Source organism: Oncorhynchus gorbuscha, linkage group LG15 (assembly GCF_021184085.1).
Source record: "Oncorhynchus gorbuscha isolate QuinsamMale2020 ecotype Even-year linkage group LG15, OgorEven_v1.0, whole genome shotgun sequence".
Classification (NCBI taxonomy): Eukaryota; Metazoa; Chordata; class Actinopteri; order Salmoniformes; family Salmonidae; genus Oncorhynchus; species Oncorhynchus gorbuscha.
In genome coordinates this window covers 69,886,654-69,913,862 of record NC_060187.1, presented here as the reverse complement: position 1 = coordinate 69,913,862, position 27,209 = coordinate 69,886,654, and the positions used below count along the sequence as shown (strand labels likewise).

Here is a 27,209-nt window from a genome sequence, read left to right as displayed (position 1 = left end):
GCACCAGGTAACAGTATATTGCATTTTTCTCGGCTCTCTGAAGAGAAGAGTTTGACTATCGGTAAAAACATAGTGTGTACATTGCTCTCTGCGGTCATCCAATTCAATATATATATATCACTCTCATCGTCCTAGCACCTTCCGAATATCGAAAGTAAAAACACATTTACTGCGATATTCTACCCAACCAGGATATATCACAAAAGAAGCTTCTGTGGATTTGTAACAATAAGATTCATTATGTAGTCAAAAAGGACGAACTCCTGAAGTGAGAGATGATGCTTTTAGGTTTTTGCCTTTGCTTTTTTTCTATGCAAGCCGCCAGGGGCAGGCTAGAGGACATTCCACCAATAGCCTACCGCTTCCTGGTCAAGTAAGCAGCAGGCAGGGCAGCAAGAACATCGTTGGCGAAACAATACTATACACACACCCCCGTCCATCTGGAAACACGGGACGGACTGTGCATACCAACACTGATTGCGTTGGTGACTGTAGGCCAGGCAGGGAGGTGTGTCTAGCTAGTGCAGTTGGAAGAAAGAGGTAAATGGGTGGTGCTTGTGTGAATATCGTGGCGACCGAGAGGAGGTGTTTTGTAGGTGACTGTGTATCAACAGATGTGCATGTGTCCTAGTAAAAGCACTGCGGCTTTTAATCTGGACAGAAGTAGCTCGTAGGCTACACGAAGTAGGCGACCTGACCGAGGAGGTAGGTCTCTCCCTCTTCCACCCTCTCGTTCTTTTCCCCCTAGTGTTTCCTTATTTATTGTGGCATGTATTTATTGTGTGACATTTAAATGTCATTTTCTGTGTAAGGAATGGTTTAACGTGCGTATGTTGCAGAATTTCAATGTGGACCTATGTCAGTATAGCTACAACATTGGAAGGTGAAATTGTGCCAGTCGAGCTCATCGTGTATTCTTCTGCTGTCTACTTCATGCGAACAATGAGTATATTTCAGATTATTCCTCTATGAATTCTGGATGAAGAATATACTTTATTAGGGGCATACCCTCATATAAAGAGGTCGTCACTCCCATCTACTGTAGTTTAACATGTACTACAACATAAATACAGTATTTTGGTAATAACACAGTAATAAACAAATTATGGTTGGTTTGTTTATTTGATTCATTGATTCATTAAAACAGCATTTTCATAGAAATTGGAGTAGAAACAATTTGACATTTAGACCCGCATTAACTGCAGCAAGATGAATGTCTTTCTTTCTCTCACTCTCTCTCGTTTGCTCTCGCACACACACACACACACACACGCACGCACGCACGCACGCACGCACGCACGCACGCACGCACGCACGCACACACACACACACACACACACACACACACACACACACACACACACACACACACACACACACACACACACACACACACACACACACACACACACACACACACACACACACACACAGAGAGGATTGTAAGTCCGGTAGCATAGGGCCAGGCCCAGCTGCCTCCTTCCAACAGAACACAGCCAGTCACTCTGTATGTATGGCAACTATTCACCGAGCTGAGCTGGTTTTCCGTTTCTGCTTGTGTGCTGGACAATGAGGCTTTGATCCCTGGCAGGCATTCAACCTAGACTTTGATCCATGGAGAATGCCTACAGTATGGTTAGAAACAGAACTCACTGTAATGTGAAATCTGTTATTAGTCAAAGCAAAGGCCTTATGGTTAGTTAATAAAAGCTTGTCTACATCATGATGACGGTATAAACATGTTTGTTGTTGTTGTATGCTACAAGCTAGCGGTTCACTCCAGCTGACCCCCATACTCCTGATTGCTGTGTCAATGGCTGGATCCAAACACTCCAGTGACATTGGTGATCCTTTCCTCCATTTGTGTCATTTTGCAAGTTGCAATATTTCATCAAGATAACAAAAGGGTGAGGAACTTTCCAGGCGGAGAGATAGAGGAGACTGATAAAGCGCCATTGTGTCGTAATGCAAAATAAGAGTTTTTATTACCGGTAATAACAGGTTTGTTTGTTACTGCTACCTTCCTGTTATGCTTGTGCAGGACCGACAGACTGACAGACAGACAGGCAGGCGGGCAGTCTTACAAACTGATAGGCTGACTGACTGACTCTGACGAACAGACAGTCAGACAGAAGTAAGTAGCATTGTCGGATGTCTTCACCCTGCTCTCCATTCTCCACCACAATGCAGAAGGGCTTCACTCCTATGGGACAGAGAGAAAGAATGACTGTGCAGAAATAAAATGTGCACATTCAAGTGCAAGTATCAGTGTTTTGCACATGTGCCATAAATCAATGTTAGATAGAAGAGCACAGTAAATTTAGGACAGTGATGTTGGCTCTATTGATTTAGCTGGTATAAATTTGCCTGCCAATTTAAACAGCGACTGCATTTTGTGTGGAGAATGAGAAACTGTAGATAGATAAATGCATAATCAACAGCTTGTTAGCCACTCATTCTGTCATGCTAAATCTATTTGAATACTTCATTCTTTATTTTTACTCATTGGATTTGAGGGCAGAGAAATTGGCTCTGGGTTTGTACTCTTTCACAGGGCCTAACACCAGATGACCTGAGCTACAGTTAGACCTCTTAGTTTGTCCTCTTCTCTAGCTTGGATTAGTCCAGAACATGTGAAATGGGTCAATCGGCAACAGCACCACGAGTTTCCTGCTCTTCAAAGAATTCTGAAATTAATATTTTCCTTCTGGCGAAACCTGAAAGACACATTTTATTGGTAAAAGGGATAACACCTCTTCTCTTGTTCGTCTATTGCAAAGACGCAAAGATATTACCCATGATTTTGTGTTGCGCTGTAGAAGTGTTGCACCGTAGATACCAATATAAAACAGCCATGTTACCAACGGCTACACACACTAATACTGCTGGAAGGAGGGGTGAGTAATGGCTCCTCTGTGTCAGGACCCGGTTACGAACCCAGGTCTCCGGAGTGAGAAACAGTCACTAAACCAACTGAGCCACGAATAGTCAGCAGAACCCAGAAGATGAGGCAGACACAGCAGTACTTGAGACGGTGTATTTAATGAAGTAAAAAGTGAAGTTCTTCAGGAAAACATGCAACTCCACAACCTCAAAAGGAATTCCACAAGAACGGTAATCCTCCAAGACAAAAAGGTAAATCCACAAGGTGGAAGGTATAGCACAAAAAGCCTCAAAAGATACTCAAAAAACAAACAAGAACAAAAAACAGAATTCCACAAGAGAGTCCACCGGGATCAACAAGAGTTCACAGAGTACTAGGGCTGGGTGCTAACATACAAACACAGAGCAAAGAACTGAGTAAAACAAAGGTTTTAAATACAATCAGGGGAAACGAGGCACAGGTGCAAATAATAATGGGGATCAAGGGAAAACAAAAGGTCAAAAGGCACAATGGGGGCATCTAGTGACCAAAAACCGGAACAACCCTGGCCAAATCCTGACACTCTGTTCATTAACAGGAAGTGATAATTATATGTCTGGGGCCACATCCAAAATAGGGCTCTGGTTAAAAGTAGTGCACTATTTGGGAAGCAACCTGGAACTAGTCTATAATCCTCTCAGCTGTTTTAAACACAAATAGATGATGTGGGGACTGGCGAGGATATCAGCTGTTTTAAACACAACTAGATGATGTGGGGACTGGCGAGGCTATCAGCTGTTTTAAACACAACTAGATGATGTGGGGACTGGCGAGGCTATCAGCTGTTTTAAACACAACTAGATGATGTGGGGACTGGCGAGGCTATCAGCTGTTTTAAACACAAATAGATGATGTGGGGACTGGCGAGGCTATCAGCTGTTTTAAACACAACTAGATGATGTGGGGACTGGCGAGGCTATCAGCTGTTTTAAACACAACTAGATGATGTGGGGACTGGAGAGGCTATCAGCTGTTTTAAACACAACTAGATGATGTGGGGACTGGCGAGGCTATCAGCTGTTTTAAACACAAATAGATGATGTGGGGACTGGCGAGGTTATCGGCTGACTGCTTGTCTTCTGTTCTCCACCATCCTCCAGATCATGGAGCACAGCCCTCCACACTTCCTCCAGCAGAAGGGCTAAGAGAAGCTTCCAGGCAGTGCTGACTGACCGCTCTGCTCCCCCCATGGCCAACAACAGCAGTTCAGCCCAGCCTCTGGGCCAGGCCGGGGCTGTAGTGGCCTCCTCCACCCAGCCTGATGTGGTGGTCTACTGCAAGCTGTGCCTTAGTGAGCACCCCTCAGCAGCAACCAGCACGCTGCACACCTGTGACTGTGTCTTCTGCACCCTGGTAGGTAGACAACACAAACCTGCCATAACTTCTCTTCTCATATATGTTACTGAGCAGGGAAATGCCTGTATTTTCTATTCTCCCTCTGTTTTCATTCAACAAGACTCAGCCTTCAAACAACAGGACATATCTATCTGCCGAATCAAAATTATATATTTAATCACCGCTTTCCTGAAAGCATTTAGTTTCTCTTTCACTTTTATCTCTGGCAGGCAGTACTGTAGCTGACTATCCATCCGCACTGAGGTGGAGGTGATGTGCCTTGACACGGAGAGTGAGATATCCTGGCGTGGGGTTGGTTGGCAGGTGCTAATCTCTACCTGGCTGCTGGCGTCGCTCGTAGCAGCAGTCTGAGTTGCTAGGCCAAGGTCAAACATAGGGTGCATCCCTATGCGCCTGGAAAGTAGTGCACTATATAGGGAATACGGTGCCATTTGGAACACAGCCATAGAGAGATACTGTCAACACAACACTGGTTACCACTTACCAGTACTATGCACTGATTTACAATAAACCCCATGCCTTCTGCATTCTGCTGTTGCTACAGTAGCTGGGTGAGGCTTGATGTGACTCTTCTGACAAACAAAACGGCAGGTTTTTGCATGAACAGACTCGCAGGACTGCAGGACTGCATTGTCTTTAGCATCAAATTATTTGTTAGAGAAGAGTCTAGTTCAAGTGCTAGTTACTGTATATCTCAGATACTGTCAACGTCAATCCAGGGCCACTTTTAGTTGGTGAACGTTGTGGAGAGCTGACGTGGTTCCTTACTATACATGGCTACAGAGAGGCATGTTTCTGAACGTTTCACAACATTGTGCATTGCTGAACATGGCCCTGCTCTCTGGTTCTGTCCATAGACATACATATTATTCACATCTGTGTTTACGTCATTGGTTGTCTGTCCCCTCAGTGTCTGCAGCAGTATGTTCAGCTGGCCATCCGGGAGGGTGGGGGCAGCCCAGTCACATGTCCAGACATGGCTTGTCAGAGGACAGGAGTCCTACTCCACTCAGAGGTACTAGGCTTATACTGGATGTTCTACTGTGCTGTTCTACTGTGTCTGCGACTCAAATGACACCCTATTCCCTTTATAGTGCACTACTTTTGACCAGGGCACATAGGGAATTATATAGGGAATAGGGTGCCATTTTGGACACATTCATAGAACCACTGGTACACATCAATGTTTAGACCATTTGACTATTACACTGCTACTTTGCTATTACACTCATATGTATTTGCCTGTTACCACTAGTAGGGTTGGGTACCGTTGGGTAAGATTAATTTGCCAAACCTTTCTACATCTTACATCATGCCACCACACCTTGAACTTGCAAATGTCATTGTCAGGTGTAAATGGTAAATACTCTACAGCACAAGCCAATGTAGTGTTGCGATCAGGTCAGAGAGTTTGGTAATCAACCGCTCTTCTCTTGAAATGATTATCCCTGGTTAAATTCCGCATTTCTATAGAATGCAATACATTTCATTTATGTGGAATGCATTACATTAAAGCCTGTTCTCAGATCTGTTTGTGACAATGACCATAGAAGTTGGCAATACAGCATAAACTTATCTGGGACCAGGCTGGTCCTCCTTTGATTTCAAATCAAATCAAATGTTATTTGTCAAATACACATGGTTAGCAGATGTTAATGCAAGTGTAGCGAAATGCCTGTGCTTCTAGTTCCGACAATGCAGTAATAACCAACGAGTAATCTAACCTAACAATTCCACAACTACCTTATGCACACAAGTGTAAAGGGATGAAGAATATGTACATAAAGATATATGAATGAGTGATGGTACAGAACGGCATAGGCAAGATGGATGAGATGGTATCAAGTACAATATACAGTATATACATAAGGTGGATTTTATGACATAATCACAGACGTGATCCATTCTGTTATTTTTTTGTGTTGTTTTGCAGATAGCCTGTTTTGCCCCTGCAGATCAGGTTGAGCTGTACCAGCGGCTGGAGTTTGAACGAGGTACGGTACCGTTCATTAGCTTTAGCATGCTGGTGAGGTGACTGGTGACGGCTGTCACGGCAACCAGGCTATTTCAGGTCTGGGCCATCTGGTGGCAGTGAGCTGAGCTGAGCCTGCCTCTATTATCGACATGCCTGGCATATTGTGGGGTTATAGTACCGAGAGAGACTCCCTCTAGTCCTTATCTTGACTCCCTCCCACCCCGTCCCAGTCCAGCTGAAAGGTTCTTGTAACTTTAGTAGCTACTAGACGGTTCGTCAAGATACCAGATTAGCATAAGGCGATTATAAATAGCAGTTGAATAATTACTATATTTTATGAAGTTGTTGTTGTTCTGTCTGTCTGCTGTTTTTGTTGGTTAAGAAATATGGTTGGTTGTTGTTGGCTTTGGTTTAGAGACAAAGGTCATTTCTGAGAGCGTGAAGAGAAGAAAACAGTGTAGAAAAAGTCCCAGCTGGTTTTGACATTTGGTTGGTTTGCCTTGAAACAACAACATACTGAAACCAATATTAGTCACCGTTCAGTCATAAATCAAAAACCTTAAAAAATTGGATCTAGGAAAATTCTAACAAAGTGCGAAAAAATATGTTGTTATGGTGCTCCCCTGATAAGGACAACATGTGCCTTTGTTACGAAAGCAGTTATAAACCCCACTGAAATCCCTGCCCTGGCACATCTAGGATAAGCAGGCCTACAGTGCCTTCAGAAAGTATTCACACCCCTTGACTTTTTACAAGGTGGGATTCAAATGGATTTAATTGTCTTTTCTTTTCAACGATTTACACAAAATACTCTGTAATGTCAAAGTGGAAGTATTGTAACATTTGTAAAAAAAAAATGTAATAAAAGAGACTAATATATCCTGATTACATAAGTATTTAACCCCTGAGTCAATACATGTTAGAGTAACCTTTGGCAGCAATTACAGCTGTGAGACTTTCTGGGTAAGTCTCTAAGAGCTTTACACACCTGGATTGTACAATATTTGCACATTATTCTTTTAATAATTATTCAAGCTCTGTCAAGTTGGTTGTTGATCATTGCTAGACAGACATTTCCAAGTCGTGCCATAGATTGTCATGCCGATTTAAGTCAAAACTGTAAATAGGCCATTCAGGAACATCAAATGTTGTGTATATTTGTATATTTGGCCTGTTTTTGGTTATTGTCCTGCTGAAAGATTAATTTGTCTTCCAGTGTCTGTTGGAAAGCAGACTGAACCAGGTTTTCCTCTAAAATGTTCATGTGCTTAGCTCTATTCTGTTAAATTTTATCCTAAAAAACTCCCTAGTCCTTGCCGATGACAAGCATACCCATAATATGATGCAGCCACCACCATGCTTGAAAATATGAAGAGTGGTATTCAGTGATGTCTTCTGAAGGCACCCGTATGTAGGATCCTCTACCCTCTATATCTAATACCTTGCTTTGGGTATCATTCTATAGACATACATACAGGTAACTGCGCCTATCCAAAATCTCATAAGTGTTCAATTGGGTTGAGATCTGGTAACTGAGACACACACAACACACACACACAGACACATACAAACAAACCCCCAATGCTCATTTGAGACCCCTCTTTCAAAGTCACTGAGATCTCTTTGAGCCATGGTAGCCAAAATAATGGTGAACTGGGCATGATGGAATGTTAAGTGCTTAATTAATTCAGGAAGCACACTTGTGTGGAAGCACCTGCTTTCAATATACTTTATATCCCTCATTTACTAGTGTTTCCTTTATTTTGGCAGTTACCTGTGTATGTACAGTGGGGCAAAAAAGTATTTAGTCCTCCCATTTAAAAATATGAGAGAGGCCTGTAATTTTCATCATAGGTACACTTCAACTATGACAGACAAAATGAGAAAAAAAATCCAGAAAATCACATTGTAGGATTTTTAATGAATTTATTTGCAAAATATGATGGAAAATAAGTATTTGGTCATTAACAAAAGTTTATCTCAATACTTTGTAATATAACCTTTGTTGGCAATGACAGAGGTCAAACGTTTTCTGTAAGTCTTCCCAAGGTTTTCACACACTGTTGCTGGTATTTTGGCCCATTCCTCCATGCAGATCTCCTCTAGAGCAGTGATGTTTTGGGGCTGTTGCTGGGCAACACGGAGTTTCAATGGGGTTGAGATCTGGAGACTGGCTAGGCCACTCCAGGACCTTGAAATGCTTCTTACGAAGCCACTCCTTTGTTGCCATGGCAGTGTGTTTGGGATCATTGTCATGCTGAAAGACCCAGCCACGTTTCATCTTCAATGCTCTTGCTGATGGAAGGAGGTTTTCACTCAAAATCTCACGATACATGGCCATTCATTCATTCTTTCCTTTACACGGATCATTCGTCCTGGTCCCTTTGCAGAAAAACAGCCCCAATGCATGATGTTTCCACCCCCATGCTTCACTGTAGGTATGGTGTTCTTTGGATGCAACTCAGCATTCTTTGTCCTCCAAACACGACGAGTTGAGTTTTTACCAAAAAGTTATATTTTGGTTTCATCTGACCATATGACATTCTCCCAATCTTCTTCTGGATCATCCAAATGCTCTCTAGCAAATTTCAGACGGGACTGGACATGTACTGGCTTAAGCAGGGGGACACGTTTGGCACTGCAGGATTTGAGTCCCTGGCGGCGTAGTGTGTTACTGATGGTAGGCTTTGTTACTTTGGTCCCAGCTCTCTGCAGGTCATTCACTAGGTCCCCCCGTGTGGTTCTGGGATTTTTTATCACCGTTCTTGTGATCATTTTGACCCCCCGGGGTGAGATCTTGCGTGGAGCCCCAGATCGAGGGAGATTATCAGTGGTCTTGTATGTCTTCCATTTCCTAATAATTGCTCCCACAGTTGATTTCTTCAAACCAAGCTGCTTACCTATTGCAGATTCAGTCTTCCCAGCCTGGTGCAGGTCTACAATTTTGTTTCTGGTGTCCTTTGACAGCTCTTTGGTCTTGGCCATAGTGGAGTTTGGAGTGTGACTGTTTGAGGTTGTGGACAGGTGTCTTTTATACTGATAACAAGTTCAAACTGGTGCCATTAATACAGGTAACGAGTGGAGGACAGAGGAGCCTCTTAAAGAAGAAGTTACAGGTCTATGAGAGCCAGAATCTTGCTTGTTTGTAGGTGACCAAATACTTATTTTCCACCATAATTTGCAAATAAATTCATTAAAAATCCTACAGTGTGATTTTCTGGATTTTTTTTCTAATTTTGTCTGTCATAGTTGAAGTGTACCTATGATAAAAATTACAGGCCTCTCTCATCTTTTTAAGTGGGAGAACTTGCACAATTGGTGGCTGACTAAATACTTTTTTGCCCCACTGTACATACATGGACATACATGTGTTTATGTACATTATTGGATTGTTATGTTTCAGGGGTGCAGCTGGACCCTAGTAGAGCATGGTGCCCGGTGCTGGAGTGCCAGGCTGTCTGCAGCGTTGGGCCCAGCTCAGAGGGCCAGCCTACATCCGTGCCCTGTCCAGCCTGCCACACCGTCTTCTGCTCTGGCTGTAGAGGGCCCTGGCAGGACGGGCACGCCTGCCCCGATCACCAGCCTATGACATCATCATCGCCTGACTCAGAGAGCAGGTCAGTCAGTCACAGTCAGGGCACCTTGGTGGTAAAAATATTGCTGATTGAAGTAGTAGTTGGCAGTACTGTTGCTTGTCATTTTGGAAATAAGTCAAATGAACAATTTGGTAAGAGTGTCTTGGCCTTTTGGACAAGCTAGCTACACCCAGTGCCCTTTCTAGTGTGCCACAGAGAGTGTGCTCAGTGTGATCTTCAGATATTCTGCCAGTGTCCCTCTCTCTATACAGTATTCCACCCCTTCCACCCTTCAATGTGTGTGTGTGTGTGTGTGTGTGTGTGTGTGTGTGTGTGTGTGTGTGTGTGTGTGTGTGTGTGTGTGTGTGTGTGTGTGTGTGTGTGTGTGTGTGTGTGTGTGTGTGTGTGTGTGTGTGTGTGTGTGTGTGTGTGTGTGTGTGTGTGTGTGTGTGTGTGTGGTATTGGAAGGTGTGGAGGAAAGCTTAATGGAATGCCATTGTATCCCTGCCATAGAGGGGAGTCCCCTCTATGCCATCCATTTCCGTTTCTTTGGTAACGCGAAGTGCCTCATGTACTGGAGGAAATGTCCTTGAATCGATGGATGTAATGTACTAAAGTATAACAGCATCAGACAAGACCAGAAAGTGTTCTAAAATCTTAGATTTGAGCCCCAAAGTCTGAGAGACAGAATGCCAGTTTGATGTTGTTGTGGGGGATTAACACTATTTGTCCATTTAGTAATACAATGCAGTTAATTCAATCCCTTCGTACCATGGTATTCAGTCAACTGGTTCCCTCATAGTTTCTTCTCCCCAAATAAATTAAGTTAAGCCGCCAATTAACATTAGTGCTAAATAAAGATGCCAGTCTGTGCCTCAGCTCTCATGATTTAACCCACCATATAATTATATTTACACTATAATGTATAGATATTATTAACCTTCTTATTCTAATTCTGTCTAAACCCACTCTCCCTCACCTCCCCCACCACCTCTCCCCCCATTTCCCCCACCTCTCCACCCCTCATCCACCTGTCCCATGGGTCCGGTCATGCAGTGACTCTGATCTGCCCATCAAGCAGTGCCCCATGTGTGGTGTGTACATCGAGAGGAACCAAGGCTGTGCCCAGATGCTGTGTAAGAGCTGCAAACACACCTTCTGTTGGTACTGTCTGCAGAACCTGGATGTAAGTCCACATACAGTTATAAATGCTTCAATAAGTCTGAACATACATGTTGTATGTTAATGGTGATACTGTATTCCTCTATGTTAAGGTGATATATTTCTGAGGCACTATGATAACTGTTGTTATATGTTAACGTGATATATTTCTGAGGTACTATGATAACTGTTGTTATATGTTAAGGTGAAATATTTCTGAGGTACTATGATAACTGTTAAGGTGATATATTTCTGAGGCACTATGATAACTGTTGTTATATGTTAAGGTGAAATATTTCTGAGGTACTATGATAACTGTTAAGGTGATATATTTCTGAGGCACTATGATAACTGTTGTTATATGTTAACGTGATATATTTCTGAGGTACTATGATAACTGATGTTATATGTTTAGGGTGATATATTCCTGAGGCACTATGATAAGGGGCCATGCAGAAACAAGCTGGGCCACTCCCGAGCCTCCGTCATGTGGAACAGAACACAGGTGAGGTGACTCTTCTCATTTTACACTCCAGTAAACCAGGAAATCTGTGTTTTGCTATATCAAGTTTTCTTGTATGCCTGAATCAACAGTCATTGGCCTGCCATTTTGTATGTGACGTTCACATTTATTGGCCTCCTGCTAAACACCCTGTGTGTGCGTTTGTGTGTGTGTGTAAACCTTGTCCTCTTGGCAGGTGGTGGGCATCCTGGTTGGCGTCAGTGTCATCGTGCTGTTGGCCTCTCCTCTCCTCCTGCTGGCTTCACCCTGCGTCCTGTGCTGCCTGTGCAAGCCCTGCCGAGGCAAAAAGAAGAGGAGGAAGAAGAAAGAGCTCACACAGACAGACATACAGCCAGAACTCAGTCCCACCAAGTCATAAAGAGACTGCTCCTTCTTCTCACCACGGTCTGGGAATGGCTCCATTCAGTCAGTTCAGGCACTGATTTTAATTCATGAATGGAAACATCTTCATTGAAAAGAATGGGGTAATGTTCAACTCATTCAATTTTAAATAATGTATTGAATTGACATAACTGAAAACTGACTAGTACCCTGATTCCCACCATCTCACACACACATACAGTACAGGACCACTGTCTACCACCCTCATGTGCCAAACGTCACGATGCCAAACCAGTCTTGTTACAGTAGGTGCACAAGTGCCTCCATCCTACAGTGCCTGGTATTTGGTGGTATTTGTTTTGCCTTCCATTATATTATGCAAAAGTATGTGTTGTTAATGAAAAGAATGACTGTAAGTAACATAAGTAACATAATGACTGTAAGTAACATCTTTAACCAATGCAAAACATGGTTTCATAATGTGCTGTGGAAACTGCATTGTGCACTGTATTGGGTACTGGGAGAAAAATGTGTACATCCCAAATGGCACCCTATTCCCTACATAGTATACAACGTTTGACCTGTCCCTGGTCAAAAGTTGTGCACTATCATGGGAATAGGGTGCCATTTTGAAAGTAACCAATGATATAGGGCTTCAAAGGTGCACATTGAAATATTTTCTGCTGCTGACAGATTCCACCTGGGATTCCAGACCAAATTTCTGTTGGATTCTATATAATACTACTATAATGTATGTAAATATGTATTTATGGAATAGTGTATATGGTGTTCTGTCTTGTTTCTACTTTTTTTCGTTGATGTTTCTGCATCAGATATTTTGTAAAAGATCAATTGTAATTGAAATAAACAACAGATATTGAACATGCCCTGGCTGCATAATATTATGTCTTAAATGTTTGTTTGCACATTGTTATATAATCTTGTTTACCCTGATTTATAACATGACCTTTCGAGATTCACCCAGTCATAGTCCTGTTTGTCTTCATAATCTTGCTACTGAAGACTAGAACTATAGTAAATGGAGCCCTAAAGAAGTCGTACAATGTGAATGACTGCAATAATGTTGCAATGTATTGATTCGCCTATCAGATCCAAAGTCTACCACGGAGTTTGGGAATGACAGTTAGCGTTGACCAAAGAAGACGGTGATAGAGCTGACTAGTCTGTGGCTTTTGAAAGGCGGTTTGATGCTGTCAAACGGGACCAAAAAATACTATTTTGACAAAAATCTTAAACGGTTATTGTTCTGCTGGTTTCCAGAGACACCTTGTGGTAGATGTGAAGATTGCGTTTCTTATTTTCATTCAAGACGAAGTGGAACTTCGAGGGGAAAACTCAGAGATGATCTGAAGTTCTTAAAAGTACTTGACATCGCTATGGAAACAGAATTCTTTGCTGGTAATCATTCTTTGTTTCAATTATAGCACACTTCTTACTCAATCTCGGTTTTATATAGGCTTTAAGTCAGTGGCAATTGACAATGCAAACAAAAGCTGAGATTGGAAGTTTCATGCATTCACCAAAAAATAACTGAAATTGTTTTTCGTCGTGCATGGCAGTTAGATGCTTTATAAATGTGAAGTTTCTGCAATATTTGCAGGGAAACCCGATTTTCCAAGGCAATGTTTTATTTTTTTATTGATTCTGCTCTTCACTCCGTTGTCAGTTTAGGCTACATTTCACTGATTTTAGTAGCAGAAAGCATTTTTTATTTGTGTCCTTCAAGGCAGCTTCAAGGCAGTTTTCGGTTTGGCTATTTGTTTCAAGTGTATTAGTCTATAAATAAATCTCTTTGCTAAAATTCGTCATCTCTCCCATGTCTCATTCGACTAGTAGTTGTTCTGAAATGTTTATTGCTTGCCTACATTTAACTCCCTATATGTTTAATATAACACACATTCATGAATGATTAATTTCGGTTGCCGTGAAGTTTGTTCTATATAAAGTATTTGACTCTGATATGTGTGCCACAGAAAGTATTTGACTCTAGCCACAAAATGAAGGACATTTGAAGGGGGGAGGGTTTCGGCAAGGCCATTTTCTTGCCTGCCGAAATCCACATTTCAGAACAACCACTAGTCGAATAAGACATGGGAGAGATGACGAATTTCGGCAAAGAGATTTATTTATAGACTAATACATTTGAAACAAATAGCCAAACCGACAACTGCAGACATTACTAGTGCCTCCCCCGTGATCAAACCGACATAAAACATATCAAATGAAACGCAAACCGCCATAAAAAAATATCAAATGAAACGCAGTCTAACTTAATCATTGACAGCTGCCTTGAAGGACACAAATAAAACATGCTTTCTGCTATTAAGAGCAGTGAAATGTATGCTAAACAATGGAGCGAAGAGCAGAAATCTCAACGAGCAAACAAGTCGCAGCAATGAAGAATTGAGTGTGTGCACGTTCACTCGAACGGGGGAGAGAATTCTGGCAGGGGGGAGATTTTCGGCACAACACAGGTACTTATTTTGGGTGCCGGTAGTGTTTATATTTAGGTGCAGCAGCGACACAATACTTTTGAGCCAATATTCTATAAGAGGAACGGGAGATCAAGCAGTAGAACATTTGAGGTGCCGGTAGAGATTTTAGTTCAGGGTTAACCGAGATGAATGTATCACACAGGTATTCCGAAGATTCCTTATATACCCAACGCTGGAGCTCGAAACGTCTTGTGTTTCCAACACTACAATGCAGAAGAAGTAGGTGTGGCAAATATGAAAGAAGAGCTGTGTGTGTCAGGTGTCATGGAAGTGTCTGTTGTCTTCCTGTTGCACAGTGAGACTCTACCTCCTTTACACACCTGAATGATCCCAACTGAGGTTTTCCCAGCAGGCTTCATGTAACTGTTTACCTGTGCAGGTGCTGCTGGGCAGACGTATGGAGGACTGGCTGAGATTCTCAGTCTGTTACTGGCACTCCTTCTGTGGGACTGGTAATGAATGTTCACATTGATTGCTTCAGGTCACTCTCATTTATACTGTACATAGACTACAGAAACATTTGTACATTTAATTCAATAAAGCACTGTCTCTTTCATTTAAAAAAACAACCCCGATCTCTCATCATGGGTCTGTCACGATAACTTCATGTGATGTATTTTGTTTTCCTCCATTCGACCCACCACCAGGTGCCGACCCTTTTGGGTTCCAGACACAACACAGACCCTGGAATGAGGGTGCTACCCCCATGGAATGTGCCAAGAAGAGACTCCATGCAGCCTTTGAGTTCTTCACCAAACTTGGTGTGAGTGAACTTCCACCCAAATACTGTACCTTTTAACATTTTGTCTTGAAGAATGTACAGCTTTAATAAAAAATAAAAACATGTAACCCATATAGATTCATGTGTATGTTATTTTCAGGTGAAGTACTACACCTTTCATGACAGGTATTGTCACATTGTTCCTATAGTATCAAATCAATCATCTTCTTGGTAGTCGGTAGAGACATGGATAGAGTGGCCATTTATGCCTTGAAGAAGTTGCACCGTCCAAGATGCTTGGTCTAACTGTATACTAACTGGTCTCTGTTACCCTCCTATCCATCCTGCTGTATAGGGACATGTCCCCTGAGGGAAGCACTCTGGAGGAGTCCAACAGCAACCTGGATGAGATGACAGACCTGGCCCTGCAGCTGCAGAATAGGACTGGGGTCAAGGTGCTGTGGGTCACCTGTAATCTGTTTGCTCACTCAAGGTCTGCTTTCCTCATCAACCTTAGTCATTTTTACACTTCAAAGTAGAAGAGATGATAATCTGTTGTAGGCTGTATAATAGAGGATATATGGTATATTATTGGCTATATGCATTGTTTTTCACAATATTTATGTCTAATTGTCCATCTTTCACAATGAAGCCATCTCTTTGCCATTCGACTTGGAGCCTACATTTATTTTAATTAATGTTGTATTTATTGCTAATACCATAGGTACATGAATGGAGCAGCAACCAACCCTGACTGCCATGTTTTGGCCTATGCTGGGGCCCAGGTGAAGAAAGGACTGGATGTAGCCAAGAAGCTGGGAGCAGAGAACTTTGGTGAGATGAGAGAAGAAATAATATCTCATCATTTACCACCATGATTTCACTGACTCTGTCTTTTCCACCACCTAACCTGGTGCATGTATTTTTGTCTCCTTGTGCAGTCTTCTGGGGCGGCAGGGAGGGTTTTTATTCGATACACAACACTGATGTTGGCGCTGAACTGAAACATATGGCAAACTTTTTCAAAATGACTGTCAGTAAGTAGCTAGCATTGCTGTGTGTGTAATACATTGTTACCATAATACTGTACCAACTTTTAACTGTCACCTACCATTTTCAGATGATAATCTGATTGTGTTTTTGTATATCAGAGTACAAGGAGAAGATAGGTTTGAAGTGCCAGTTCCTCATTGAACCCAAGCCTAAAGAGCCATGCAAACATCAATACGACTATGGTAAGGCTTTTAGGTGTATAACACAACATTAACATAATGTACACATCCTTACAATGTGGCTACTGTTGAACTATGGAGGCCCTCAAGAGTCAGTTTATCTGCATTACTAACCACATCTAAAAATGAGATGCTAGAAAATCTCTGATGCCTTTAATTTCCATGTTACATCGACTTTGAAGATGTTGATGTTTCACCTTTTTATAGATGCAATGAGTGTCATAGGCTTCCTGAAGCATTATGACCTGGACAGCCATTTCAAACTGAACATCGAACCCAACCACACCACTCTGGCTGGGCATTCCTATGAACACGACGTCGTCATGGCCTCTGTGTAAGTCGCCATGTTGACTATCACGTTTCCCAAACCGACCCCCTATCACCTGCTCTCTACCTTGATGTACTTGTGTAGGTCTGAAGAGATTGGATAGGTCGAATCAATATGTTAATGCTCCACCTTGCCCTCTGATAGGGTAGATGTAATGATAGGGGAGGTATAATTTTCACCATATTTCTTACACCTTTCAAAAGTGCATAGGGGTAGGGGCTAGAGGTATTTTTTGGACAGGGTAGTTGATGTCATTACTGGTAATCTGGATGTTCCAGTCCAGTTAACCTAATAAGCCTGTTGTTCTGGTGTGTAGGTTTGGCATGCTGGGCTCTGTGGACTCCAACACGGGTTCTCCTGACCTGGGCTGGGACACAGACCAGTTCCCCATGGACATCAGGAACACCACCATGATAATGAAGGTGACATAGGAGATAATGGACACACACACAATTACTAATAAACAGTTATTTCATGATGATACCTATCATAACGTCAGCAGGTAGAACGTAAGACAATGTATTGTTTTATCCTCCCCAGACTGTGATAGAGCAGGGTGGTCTGCAGCCGGGGGGTCTGAACTTCGATGCTAAGGTGCGTAGGGAGTCCACGGACTTGGAGGACCTGTTCATAGCCCACATCGGAGCCATGGACGCCTTCGCACGCGGCCTGAGGAACGCAGTCAGGATCATAGAGGAAGGAGTTATCACCAGCATGGTCAAAGTAATGAGGCACCATTTTCATTCATTCACTTAATCACTGGGATGGTCAAGGTACTAAGACAATATCTAAATTAATATATTAATTCGTTCATGCGCTTAACCTTATTTTACCAGGTATGTTGGCATTGCAAGGAGACAAAATGTAGTATATGTGCTGAAGAATGCTTATGTATTAGCTAGCTATGATCAAGCTATATAAGCTTTCCCACACAACATCGCTGTCTTCTGACAGGAGCGCTACATGAGCTTCAGCCATGGGATTGGTCAGAAAGTAGAGGATGGCAGCACCTCATTGGAGGAGCTGGAGGTGAGGTCACTAGTGGAATAACAACATAGTACCATCTCTACAGCACTCATGTGTTTGTAACAACATTGTTGATTCAATGCTACCAAATCAGTATAATGTTAATGGCAGTTTGTTGTTTATTCTCAGGACTTTGTCAAGCAAAATGGGGAGCCCAAGGTCACATCAGGCAAACAGGAGAAATATGAAACGGTCTTTAACCACTACCTTTGAAGACATGTGGTGAAGTCTTGTTTGACCATGAGATCCCTTGTCCTGAGTGGTATTTTGTCCATCCAGACCTTTCATAATAGTATGCTTGTGATATAGTTTCACGTGACTAACTATTATTACAGTTATAGTATAAAGAATTAATCAGCGGAGGAGTCTTGTGAATGTGGACTATTTTAATGCACACTCCTGTAATGTTCACATATGATTAGATTATGAGGCCATCAATGGTAAAGACCAGAAATATGAATTTAATTTAGTATAAATTACATGGCATTTCAAATATTGAATTAAGGAATTAACTAATTGATCAGTTTTTCATACTGGAGTTGAATAAAAAGAAGCAAACCCTATTGTGTCAGTGCTTTGCATTACTATTATAGTTATTAAAATAAATATATATAGTGTTGCTTTTTAGCTTCTAATGTTAGAGTAACATTAAAAAGGTTGATGTCTTGGCAAAAAGACTTTCAAAAAAACATACAATATTTAATAAGGCTGCCCAACATAAATCAATCAAAGATATAAAGCCCAATGCCAAGTGCTGTACAGAAACCCAGACAAAAACCCCAAACAGCAAGCAATGCAGATGTAGAAGCACAGTGGCTAGGGTAAACTCCCTAGAAAGGCCAGAACCTAGGAAGTAACCCAGAGGAACCAGGCTCTGAGGGGTGGCCAGTCCTGTTCTGGCTGTCCTGGGTGGAGATTATAACCGAACATGGCCAAGATGTTCAAACTTTCATAGATGACCAGCAGGGTCAGGTAATAATAATCACAGTGATTGTCGAGGGTGCAACAGGACAGCTCCTCAGGAGTAAATGTCAGTTGGCTTTTTATAGCCGATCATTCAGAGTTAGAGGCAGCAGGTGAGACAGCAGCATAAAAACCGGAGGCTTAGCCTGGAGACACTGTGGCCCTGTCCGACGATACACCCGGATGCCCTCAGAAATAACAATACATGTTTGTATTGATATCCTCACAATCCTACATAATCACCCCAAGGCAAAATACCGGCATGTAACACAATCCATAAGAGTTATTTCCTATGTCTGTCAAAGAGTACTGACTTTGAACCGGTTTGGTAACTTCCTCCAGTGTACAATTGTAGACCGATAGACACCTTTCCAGTATACGACACACTGACAGTAAGAACGCCATCGCCATCTGCGCGCATTCAACATAGCCTACATTTACGTTTGTATTACTTCTTTAAAAAAACTTTTTGGGGCTCCCATAAGCTTACAATTATGTTTTGATTCTTGCTTGAACAATCGCTAAGATTATTTGGTTGTGATAGTTGCAAAATGTCTATTTTGGATGCAGCAGTTGTTAGCTAGAATGCTAACGCTCATTGATATTGGCTATAGCAAAATCCATTTTACTGGTTGAAGGTGAAGTGTTTTTTAAAAGTATAATGCAGGTGATTTGCGAAGACACAAGCATTATTATTAAGCAGGACATTCATACAAGGTTTAAAATCCAATTATAATCCAAAAGTAGTATGAAATGCACTCATAAGCAACATGTAAATATAGGCTTTTTCCCCATGTTCTATAAGAACTTCCCCTTGATCTGTCACTAACTTTCGCGTATCGCCATCGCGAGGCAATGTTTGCAAACACAGAAACCTGTCCATAGACACCTTTCCAGTGACATCATATCATACTATCCTCTCTCAGCCAGCGCTCCAACCAGCAGCCGAGGATTGGCCAATGGCCAGATAGCGTGAGCTCTGCTCACCGATGTGCTGTTCCTGATTGGACGGTTCAGATACAGAGAGGGCGGGACACCAATCCTGCGAACCCGAAGTTCCTACCTATCTCATTATCATATAATATTTAGCATCCTCTGAAACCATCTGAAATGTCTGGTGGAATAATTGTAATGGTTTTGAATACTTTTCTTTTTGATTAACGGATATATTTGAAATATTACTAGGCCTACGATCTGCTAAAGCAACTGAAATAGGATGCTCAATTGTCTACGCCAGTAGATGGGATATTTGCTATTTTTGAAACAACTGTTGAACTGTGATAATATTTTATTGCGTACTTTATTCGATTCCATGATCTCAGCTACTTTTTTTTTTTGCAATTTAGTTTCAGGTTATAGGTTAGGAAACATTCTGAGCAGTGGTCATTTATTGAATGAGTTAGCCTATTCATTTCAAGTAGCCTAGTTTAATAATAGAATAAAGATGTGGACTTTTCTTGGAATTGCAAGTTTCACCTACATTTATAAGAAATGCGACGCAGTTTTGGAGTATGCTCACAAAGAGTTAATCCTGGCGGCTGTAGTGTTCTTGGCAGTGGGGATGCTGCTATCCTATGTCAGGTACCACGGACATACATGCAAGGTACCCCAAATTCTACAATTACCGCTGGAACTTTTATTATCCCTACCGGTCATCAATACATTTATACCGAAACCCTCAGCTGTCAGGCACAGGAGTGGAGAGAGCGCGTCAACGAAGGTGAGTAATAATAACTGTATAATCTGCTGAAGACCAAAAACAAGAAATAAACTAGAATATTGGCCTACTTCATTATACACTATACACAATAAAATAGTGTCAAATTATAGTCCAAAGACTATTCTTTATTTTTTTAACCTTCTATGGTAAAAAAAAAAAACCTAGCTTTCTATCTAAACAGGGAGGTGGCAGGAGGAAAAGAGTGTGTTCCTCAGCCATGGAGAGCCCCCCAGCAACAGGGGACTCTCCTGCATCTCAGGAGCCGGATGTGATCATAGTAGGGGCGGGAGTCCTGGGGTCGGCCATGGCTGTAGTGCTGGCCCGGGACGGCCGGAGGGTCACTGTGATAGAGAGGGACCTGAAGGAGCCTGACAGGATAGTGGGAGAGCTGCTGCAGCCTGGTGGATACAGGGCCCTGCGAGAACTGGGAATGGAGGGTGAGTGGTCTCTGGAGCATGGACTACAGATCTTTTAGTGTGGGGTCTACGTGTAAAAAGGTGATAGCGTGGGGAAACAACCAATGGGCTGACTCGCAATAAATAAGCCCTTTCATTAAATGGGGGCTGTGTTCAACGAGCAAGGCAGGACCTATATAGGGCTTATGACAACTTAATAAAGGCCCTATAAAGGCTTTAAAAGTTGTTTGTTTAAAGTGGGAGCAAACAAACTGTAGCAAAGACACCCAAGTCACTATTTAATGTAAAGACATTCCTTTTTGCCACTAAAGACCTGAGTTGAAGGAATAATAAAGTGTTTCATCACCCTTGCCTAACCCTGGGCTCTCCTCTCAGATTCAGTGGAGGGGCTGGATGCCCATGTGGTGAACGGCTATGTGATTCATGACATCGAGAGCAGCACAGAGGTGGAGATCCCATATCCCCAGGCAGACAGCAGTATCCAGTGTGGCAGGGCCTTTCACCACGGACGCTTTATCATGGGCCTGCGCAGAGCCGCCCTCGCTGAGCCAAAGTAAGGCTGGGAGAGAACCTTCACTATACCTGTTGGACATGTCATTACTATCACTAAGGCCACACGATTTTTCCTGACCACATGACCAGTGCCAAGTCTAGGGTTTAGTTCTTATAGGCTGATTATCCTTTTCCTTGTCAGGTCATGTGATCAGAAGAACCTGTCCCTATTAATACTGTCACTATAACTACTGTTTCTTAATAACTGGTACTTTGCTCTCCCCTAGTGTTACGCTCATAGAGGGCACCGTGTCCAGCCTGGAAGAAGAGGATGGCTGTGTGACAGGAGTGCAGTACAGGGACAAGGAGACAGGAGACACAAAGGTCACCTCTAAGCTTGCGATGCAGCTTATACTCTATTATTCTCCAGATAACCTTTGCTGTGTAAAATAGCCCCATGCTGATACTTACAATTACACTTGACAGTATTTATTTACACCTATTGATTAGCAATTCACCAGGATCCATTGATAAGACAAGCAGTGTAACAGATGTGTTTTTAACAGATGTAATTGTGTTAACCTGTCCCATAGGAGGTCCATGCAGCAGTAACTGTAGTAGCTGACGGCTGTTTCTCAAAGTTCAGGAAGAGCCTGGTAGCTGGGAAGGCCCAGACCTCCTCTCACTTTGTTGGATGTATCATGAAGGTTTGTTCAAGTATTATATTGAATGAATGAATGAATGAATGAATGAATGAATGAATGAATGAATGAATGTATGAATGAATGAATGAATGTATGAATGAATGAATGAATGAATGAATGTATGAATGAATGAATGAATGAATGAATGAATGAATGTATGAATGAATGAATGAATGAATGAATGAATGTATGAATGAATGAATGTATGAATGAATGAATGAATGAATGAATGAATGAATGAATGAATGTATGAATGTATGAATGAAATGAATGAATGAATGAATGAATGAATGTATGAATGAATGAATGAATGAATGAATGAATGAATGTATGAATGAATGAATGAATGAATGAATGAATGAATGAATGAACGAGCGAATCAATGAATCGACCGACCAAACAACTAACGTGTCATTTAGCAGACACTTTTTACCAACCAACCAAACAAACAATTAATAAAATGCAGTCAGACTAATGTATTTCCTTTCTGTCCTCTCCTTGTCAGAACTCTCCCCAGTTCAAGCCCCACCATGCTGAGCTGGTCCTGGCTAACCCCAGCCCTGTCCTCATCTACCAGATCTCCTCCTCAGACACCAGGGTGCTGGTGGACATCAGGGGAGAGATGCCCAGGAACCTCACCGAGTACATGGCTGAGAAAATACACCCACAACTACCAGGTAACGAATTTAGGGTATACAGTATAGAGATTTAAACAGCATAGCTTTCCCATGTGTTCAATGTCCCTTACATTATATTTTATTTATTTATATATTTTTTACCTTTATTTAACTAGGTAAGTCAGTTAAGAACAAATTCTTATTTACAATGACGGCCTAGGAACAGTGGGTTAACTGCCCTGTTCAGGGGCAGAACGACAGATTTGACCTTGTCAGCTCAGGGATTCGTTTTTACAACCTTTCAGTTACTAGTCCAACGCTCTAACCACTAGGCTACCCTGCTGTATGGAGGGATGGAAGGATGGCCTCAGGCCTCGTGAGACTTAAGGGCAAGCTAACCATATCCACCACCAGTGTAAAGCACCCACATGAATATGTGCTTGAGAGCTTCAACACACAAAGAGTAAATGACGGCATTATGGGTTGATTTCAGTTCTTTATCCACCCATCTTTATGGTGATGAATGTGTGACCTCAGACCTGACTCTGTTGTCTCTTCTCTAGAACACCTAAAGGAGCCGTTCATGGTGGCTCTGCAGAACGACCGGCTGAGGTCTATGCCAGCAAGCTTCCTGCCTCCGTCCCCAGTCAACAAGCCAGGTAGGACACAAGTACTGACCACAGTGTTGGGCTGTGTCCTAAAGGGCAAATGGAATAGGGTCCCATTTGGAACGCAACCTTGGAGAGTTCAATGCATGGTCGATAAACTATTTTATCTTTAGCTAAGTAGCTTAAAAGCCTGATCAGATCAGATATTTTGCTGAAAAAGATGGTCCCTCTAGCAGTGTAAATGTGTAATGTTAGTGAGATGTAGACTGGGGCTAACATGGGCCTTTGTCCTGTTCCAGGTGTGCTCCTGCTGGGTGACGCCTACAACATGAGACACCCTCTGACCGGAGGAGGGATGAGTGTGGCCCTCAACGATGTCCTGATCTGGAGGAGCCTGATGAAGAACATCCCTGACCTGTACGACAACACAGCCATGCTCCAGGTAAACTCACATCCCTAATCTCATCCCCCTTTCTTATGATTATTACATTTCCATGACATTTTGGTCATCTTATCCAGAGTGACTTACAGTCAGTATTATGTTAATGATTGGACAGTGGGTACTACAGAGAAGGGATAGACAGTAGAGGGGTTCAGACAGAATGGCCGACCAGGGGGATATCTGATCCTGAGTCAGCTTCCACCAGACCAGACTCCGCCACACACATTATCACTGTCTGAATGGCCTTGGTTGGAATGTGTATTGTTGTTTTGTGGAATGTGGGTCCATATTGCATTGCAATCACCTGCTACCACAGAACGTTAGGGAGTTTTTAAATGTGTGCCACAGGGCATATTGTTTCTGTAATCTGCAGTGTTGGAATAGAAACAGAGCAATGTTAGGTTTTACTGCATAAGGCTGAAATATAAAACATGTAAAAAAACATTTTTTTCTTCCCATAATAGGCAAAGAAAAAATTCCACTGGGAACGCAAGTCATCACATTCCTTTGTGGTGAATGTGTTGGCTCAAGCCCTGTACGAGTTGTTTGCTGCAACAGACAGTGAGTCTCCTTCTCTGTCCTTTTTACTATCCCCTGCCAACACATGATGGATAGAATAAGGTCATACATGGTTATGCCAAGTCTTTTGGTGCATTATAACGACATTATAATGCACTATACCTGTAGGATTTAATTAAATTGTTGCCAATGTCACTACTTCAATCATTTGTTTTCTAACAGTACAGTACTTATTCTCAGTACATGTCGTATACCTTATATTACTGACACTAAACACTTAGCTAGGGCGATTATAGCAAATAGAGAGGCACATTTAGGAGATATTCAGAATAAATTATTTCTGCTGAAATAATTTTTAGTGTTAAGCTGTGGATTTTACCAGCAGGGTACTACACTGAGATATACTGTACCATTTAGCATAATCTCCTTCATGGCTGACATGCATATTCATATGAGCTGTATGGTGTTTGTGTCTTTCAGAGTCTCTGCACCAGCTGAGAAAGGCATGCTTCCTTTACTTCAAGCTGGGTGGGGAGTGTGTCAACGGTCCCATTGGTCTTCTTTCAGTGTGAGTCTCACTAATGTGTTTGACACACTTCAAAACTGTTGCAGTTGATCCTTGACTGTGTATGTCAATGCAATATTCCCCATTCCAAAAATAGCCACAAATATGTGTGTAAAATATTCATAGCGTGTACAAAACAATAGGAACACCTTCCTAATATTGAGTTGCACCCCCCTTTGCCCTCAGAACAGATTAAATTAGTTGGGGGTATGGACTTTACAAGGTGTTGAAAGCGTTGCACAGGGATGCTGGCCCATGTTGACTCCAATGCTTCCCACAGTTGTGTCAAGTTGACTAGATGTCCTTTGGGTGGTGGACAATTATTGTTACACATGGGAAACTGATGAGTGTGAAAAAACCAGCAGCGTTGCAGTTCTTGACACACTCAAACTGGTGCGCCTCACACCTACTACCATACACGTTCAAAGGCACTTAAATCTTTTGTCTTGCCCATTCACCTTCTGAATGGCACACATACACAATCCATATCTAAATTGTCTCAAGGCTTAAAAAACCCTTCTTTAACCTGTCTCCTCCCCTTCATCTACACTGGTTGAAGTAGATTTAACAAGTGACATGAATGAGGGGATCATAGCTTTCACATGGATTCACCCAGTCAGTCTATGTCATGGAAAGAGCAGGTGTTCCTAATGTTTTGTACACTCAGTGTATGTAAACATATACTGTATGTGCACCTGTATTGACATTAGAGCACCACATTGGAAATAATCCTTCAGCCCTTATTGTGTTTTTATCCTCAATAATATGTTATGTATGTAATGTTGTCTCCGGCTTGGGCCGCCTACTACTATTAATGATCAAATTCAATCAATCAATTGTCTATGGTCTTAATTAGATCTCAATCCATTCTATTCCCAGGTTGACGCCCCATCCGATGACTCTGATTGGACACTTCTTTGCCGTGGCCTTGTACGCCATCTACTACAACTTCAAGTCTGAGTCGTGGTTCACCAAACCCCGAGCCTTATTCACGAGTGGAGCTATCCTGTACCGCGCCTGTACTGTCATGTTTCCCCTCATCTACTCTGAGTTCAAGTACCTGGTGTACTGAGCAGTGATCTAATCTGAGCCCTAACCCAGTGGAACGCACACCAGCCTTAGACAACAGGGTCGTATTCAGTAGTTCACAAACGTAGCAAAACATTTTGCAATGGAATACGAAGATGTTCAGGTTGTCTCCTACACTGTTTCTGCCTGTTTTCTTCCATTTAGTTTCTAGTGAATACATTTACTGAGCAGTGCCATCACTGACCCCTGGTGGAGAACACACACACACACCACCAGCCTTATGGTGACATGACATACAAACAGTGACCTAAAGATACACTAAGCAAGTGTAGTTATCTGTCAAGTGGGTGTGGGGAGGCATGCCACTTTCTGTCCAATGATGTCATTTCTGGACAATGTTTCTGTCCATTTACGCCAGGGATCCCTTTTGTCTCAAGCACACCCCTAGAGACAAAAGTTCTGTATAGCCTCTTTAATATTACACCATCCTATCATCACTGTCAACAGGGATCTTGTACAGGTCTCTAAAGTGACCATTATTCAGTGCTGAAGCCTTTGACCTTGATCATATGTCTTTATCTCTGCCTAAAGCTCTGCCCAATGATAAGACGTCTTCTGAGGACGAGGTCTAAATTGACGGTGACAATTATTTAGTAATGCCTTGTATATTCAGAATTTACATCACAACCATGCATTTACGTAGTGTAACAGACAATGTGTAAGAGGTTTGCGTTAGCAACTCTTAATTGCAAATAACCAGCAGGACTGACTACAGGTGTCTGTTTAACCACTTTGCTGCTAACTGAACATGAGGACAAAACATGTCCTTCCTGCTTTGTGTTCCATCTTCTCTCCATGCCAATGGCTCAAAAAACAGTTGGCTGTTTGTCTACCCTTATTCCAAACGGTATCCTTATTTTGTTCTGAAAAAGCATGTTCCTTGTGCATTATTTTAACTGTACATGTACAATCAAATGATTGTATTAAACTGTTTGATTGGTTCAAGTCAGATCACCTGTCCTTAACTTTTGCCAAGTTACAGTTTTCCTGCCTTAAATGAGGTTTTACACATTGTGACAAGGGATCCACCCCAACACATCTCTGGTACTTGTTTAAAAAGTCATTCTTCAGCTGTGAACACCTGCTGGAATAAAAGCGTGACTTAATGCCTGTCTGAGGATTGGAGTGTCTAGAAATCACAAGTGACACACATTCACCCTCCTGTAAGCCTGGAGGGGAGGGTTGCAACACAAAGAGCACAATGAGATAGTTGAATGTAGCCCAGCCACAAAACAAGTCCCTGACCAATGGTCCACTGTCCCATCCAGCTCTTCAGCATTTAGGGAGGAATCATGACAGAATTTTGCACTGTGTTGGTGAGAATATTTACTCTGAATTGTATTTGGCTTAATTTCTTGTTTAATAAATGATCCATTAGAGTTAAATATCTTCCTTTGGAGACATGTTTTATCTTTAC

General features: G+C 42.1%; 3 protein-coding genes across 6 annotated transcripts; all 3 read left to right on the top strand.

Annotated features, from left to right (window-relative positions):
* Positions 1 to 387: 387 nt before the first annotated feature.
* rnf144b (ring finger protein 144B) lies at positions 388 to 12,720 on the top strand. 4 transcript variants are annotated; one of them, XM_046302592.1, is made up of 8 exons: positions 388 to 705; positions 4,024 to 4,276; positions 5,190 to 5,294; positions 6,213 to 6,273; positions 9,658 to 9,871; positions 10,886 to 11,015; positions 11,406 to 11,495; positions 11,689 to 12,720. In XM_046302592.1, exons 2-8 carry the CDS (start codon positions 4,112 to 4,114, stop codon positions 11,869 to 11,871), a joined length of 948 nt encoding a protein of 315 aa, XP_046158548.1. In that variant the 5' UTR covers positions 388 to 705; positions 4,024 to 4,111; the 3' UTR covers positions 11,872 to 12,720. The 4 variants fall into 4 exon arrangements, with proteins under 4 accessions (XP_046158548.1, XP_046158549.1, XP_046158550.1 ...); XM_046302594.1 differs by lacking the exon at positions 388 to 705 and adding an exon at positions 4,489 to 4,582 and having other exon boundaries at positions 4,137 to 4,276; XM_046302593.1 differs by lacking the exon at positions 388 to 705 and having other exon boundaries at positions 3,331 to 4,276.
* A 238-nt stretch (positions 12,721 to 12,958) lies between these two features.
* Positions 12,959 to 18,220, top strand: LOC123997900 (xylose isomerase-like). The gene is made up of 14 exons (XM_046302591.1): positions 12,959 to 13,253; positions 14,493 to 14,569; positions 14,730 to 14,802; positions 14,998 to 15,113; positions 15,232 to 15,257; positions 15,427 to 15,564; positions 15,796 to 15,905; positions 16,013 to 16,108; positions 16,223 to 16,306; positions 16,511 to 16,637; positions 16,948 to 17,053; positions 17,172 to 17,354; positions 17,586 to 17,660; positions 17,787 to 18,220. The coding sequence occupies exons 1-14, from the start codon at positions 13,043 to 13,045 to the stop codon at positions 17,868 to 17,870; spliced, it is 1,506 nt and encodes a 501-aa protein (XP_046158547.1). The 5' UTR covers positions 12,959 to 13,042; the 3' UTR covers positions 17,871 to 18,220.
* Positions 18,221 to 18,871: 651 nt separating this feature from the next.
* Positions 18,872 to 27,181, top strand: LOC123997899 (squalene monooxygenase-like). The gene is made up of 11 exons (XM_046302590.1): positions 18,872 to 20,340; positions 20,522 to 20,777; positions 21,132 to 21,309; positions 21,536 to 21,632; positions 21,842 to 21,955; positions 22,458 to 22,629; positions 23,133 to 23,228; positions 23,477 to 23,619; positions 24,084 to 24,180; positions 24,619 to 24,706; positions 25,583 to 27,181. The coding sequence occupies exons 1-11, from the start codon at positions 20,065 to 20,067 to the stop codon at positions 25,773 to 25,775; spliced, it is 1,710 nt and encodes a 569-aa protein (XP_046158546.1). The 5' UTR covers positions 18,872 to 20,064; the 3' UTR covers positions 25,776 to 27,181.
* Positions 27,182 to 27,209: the final 28 nt, after the last annotated feature.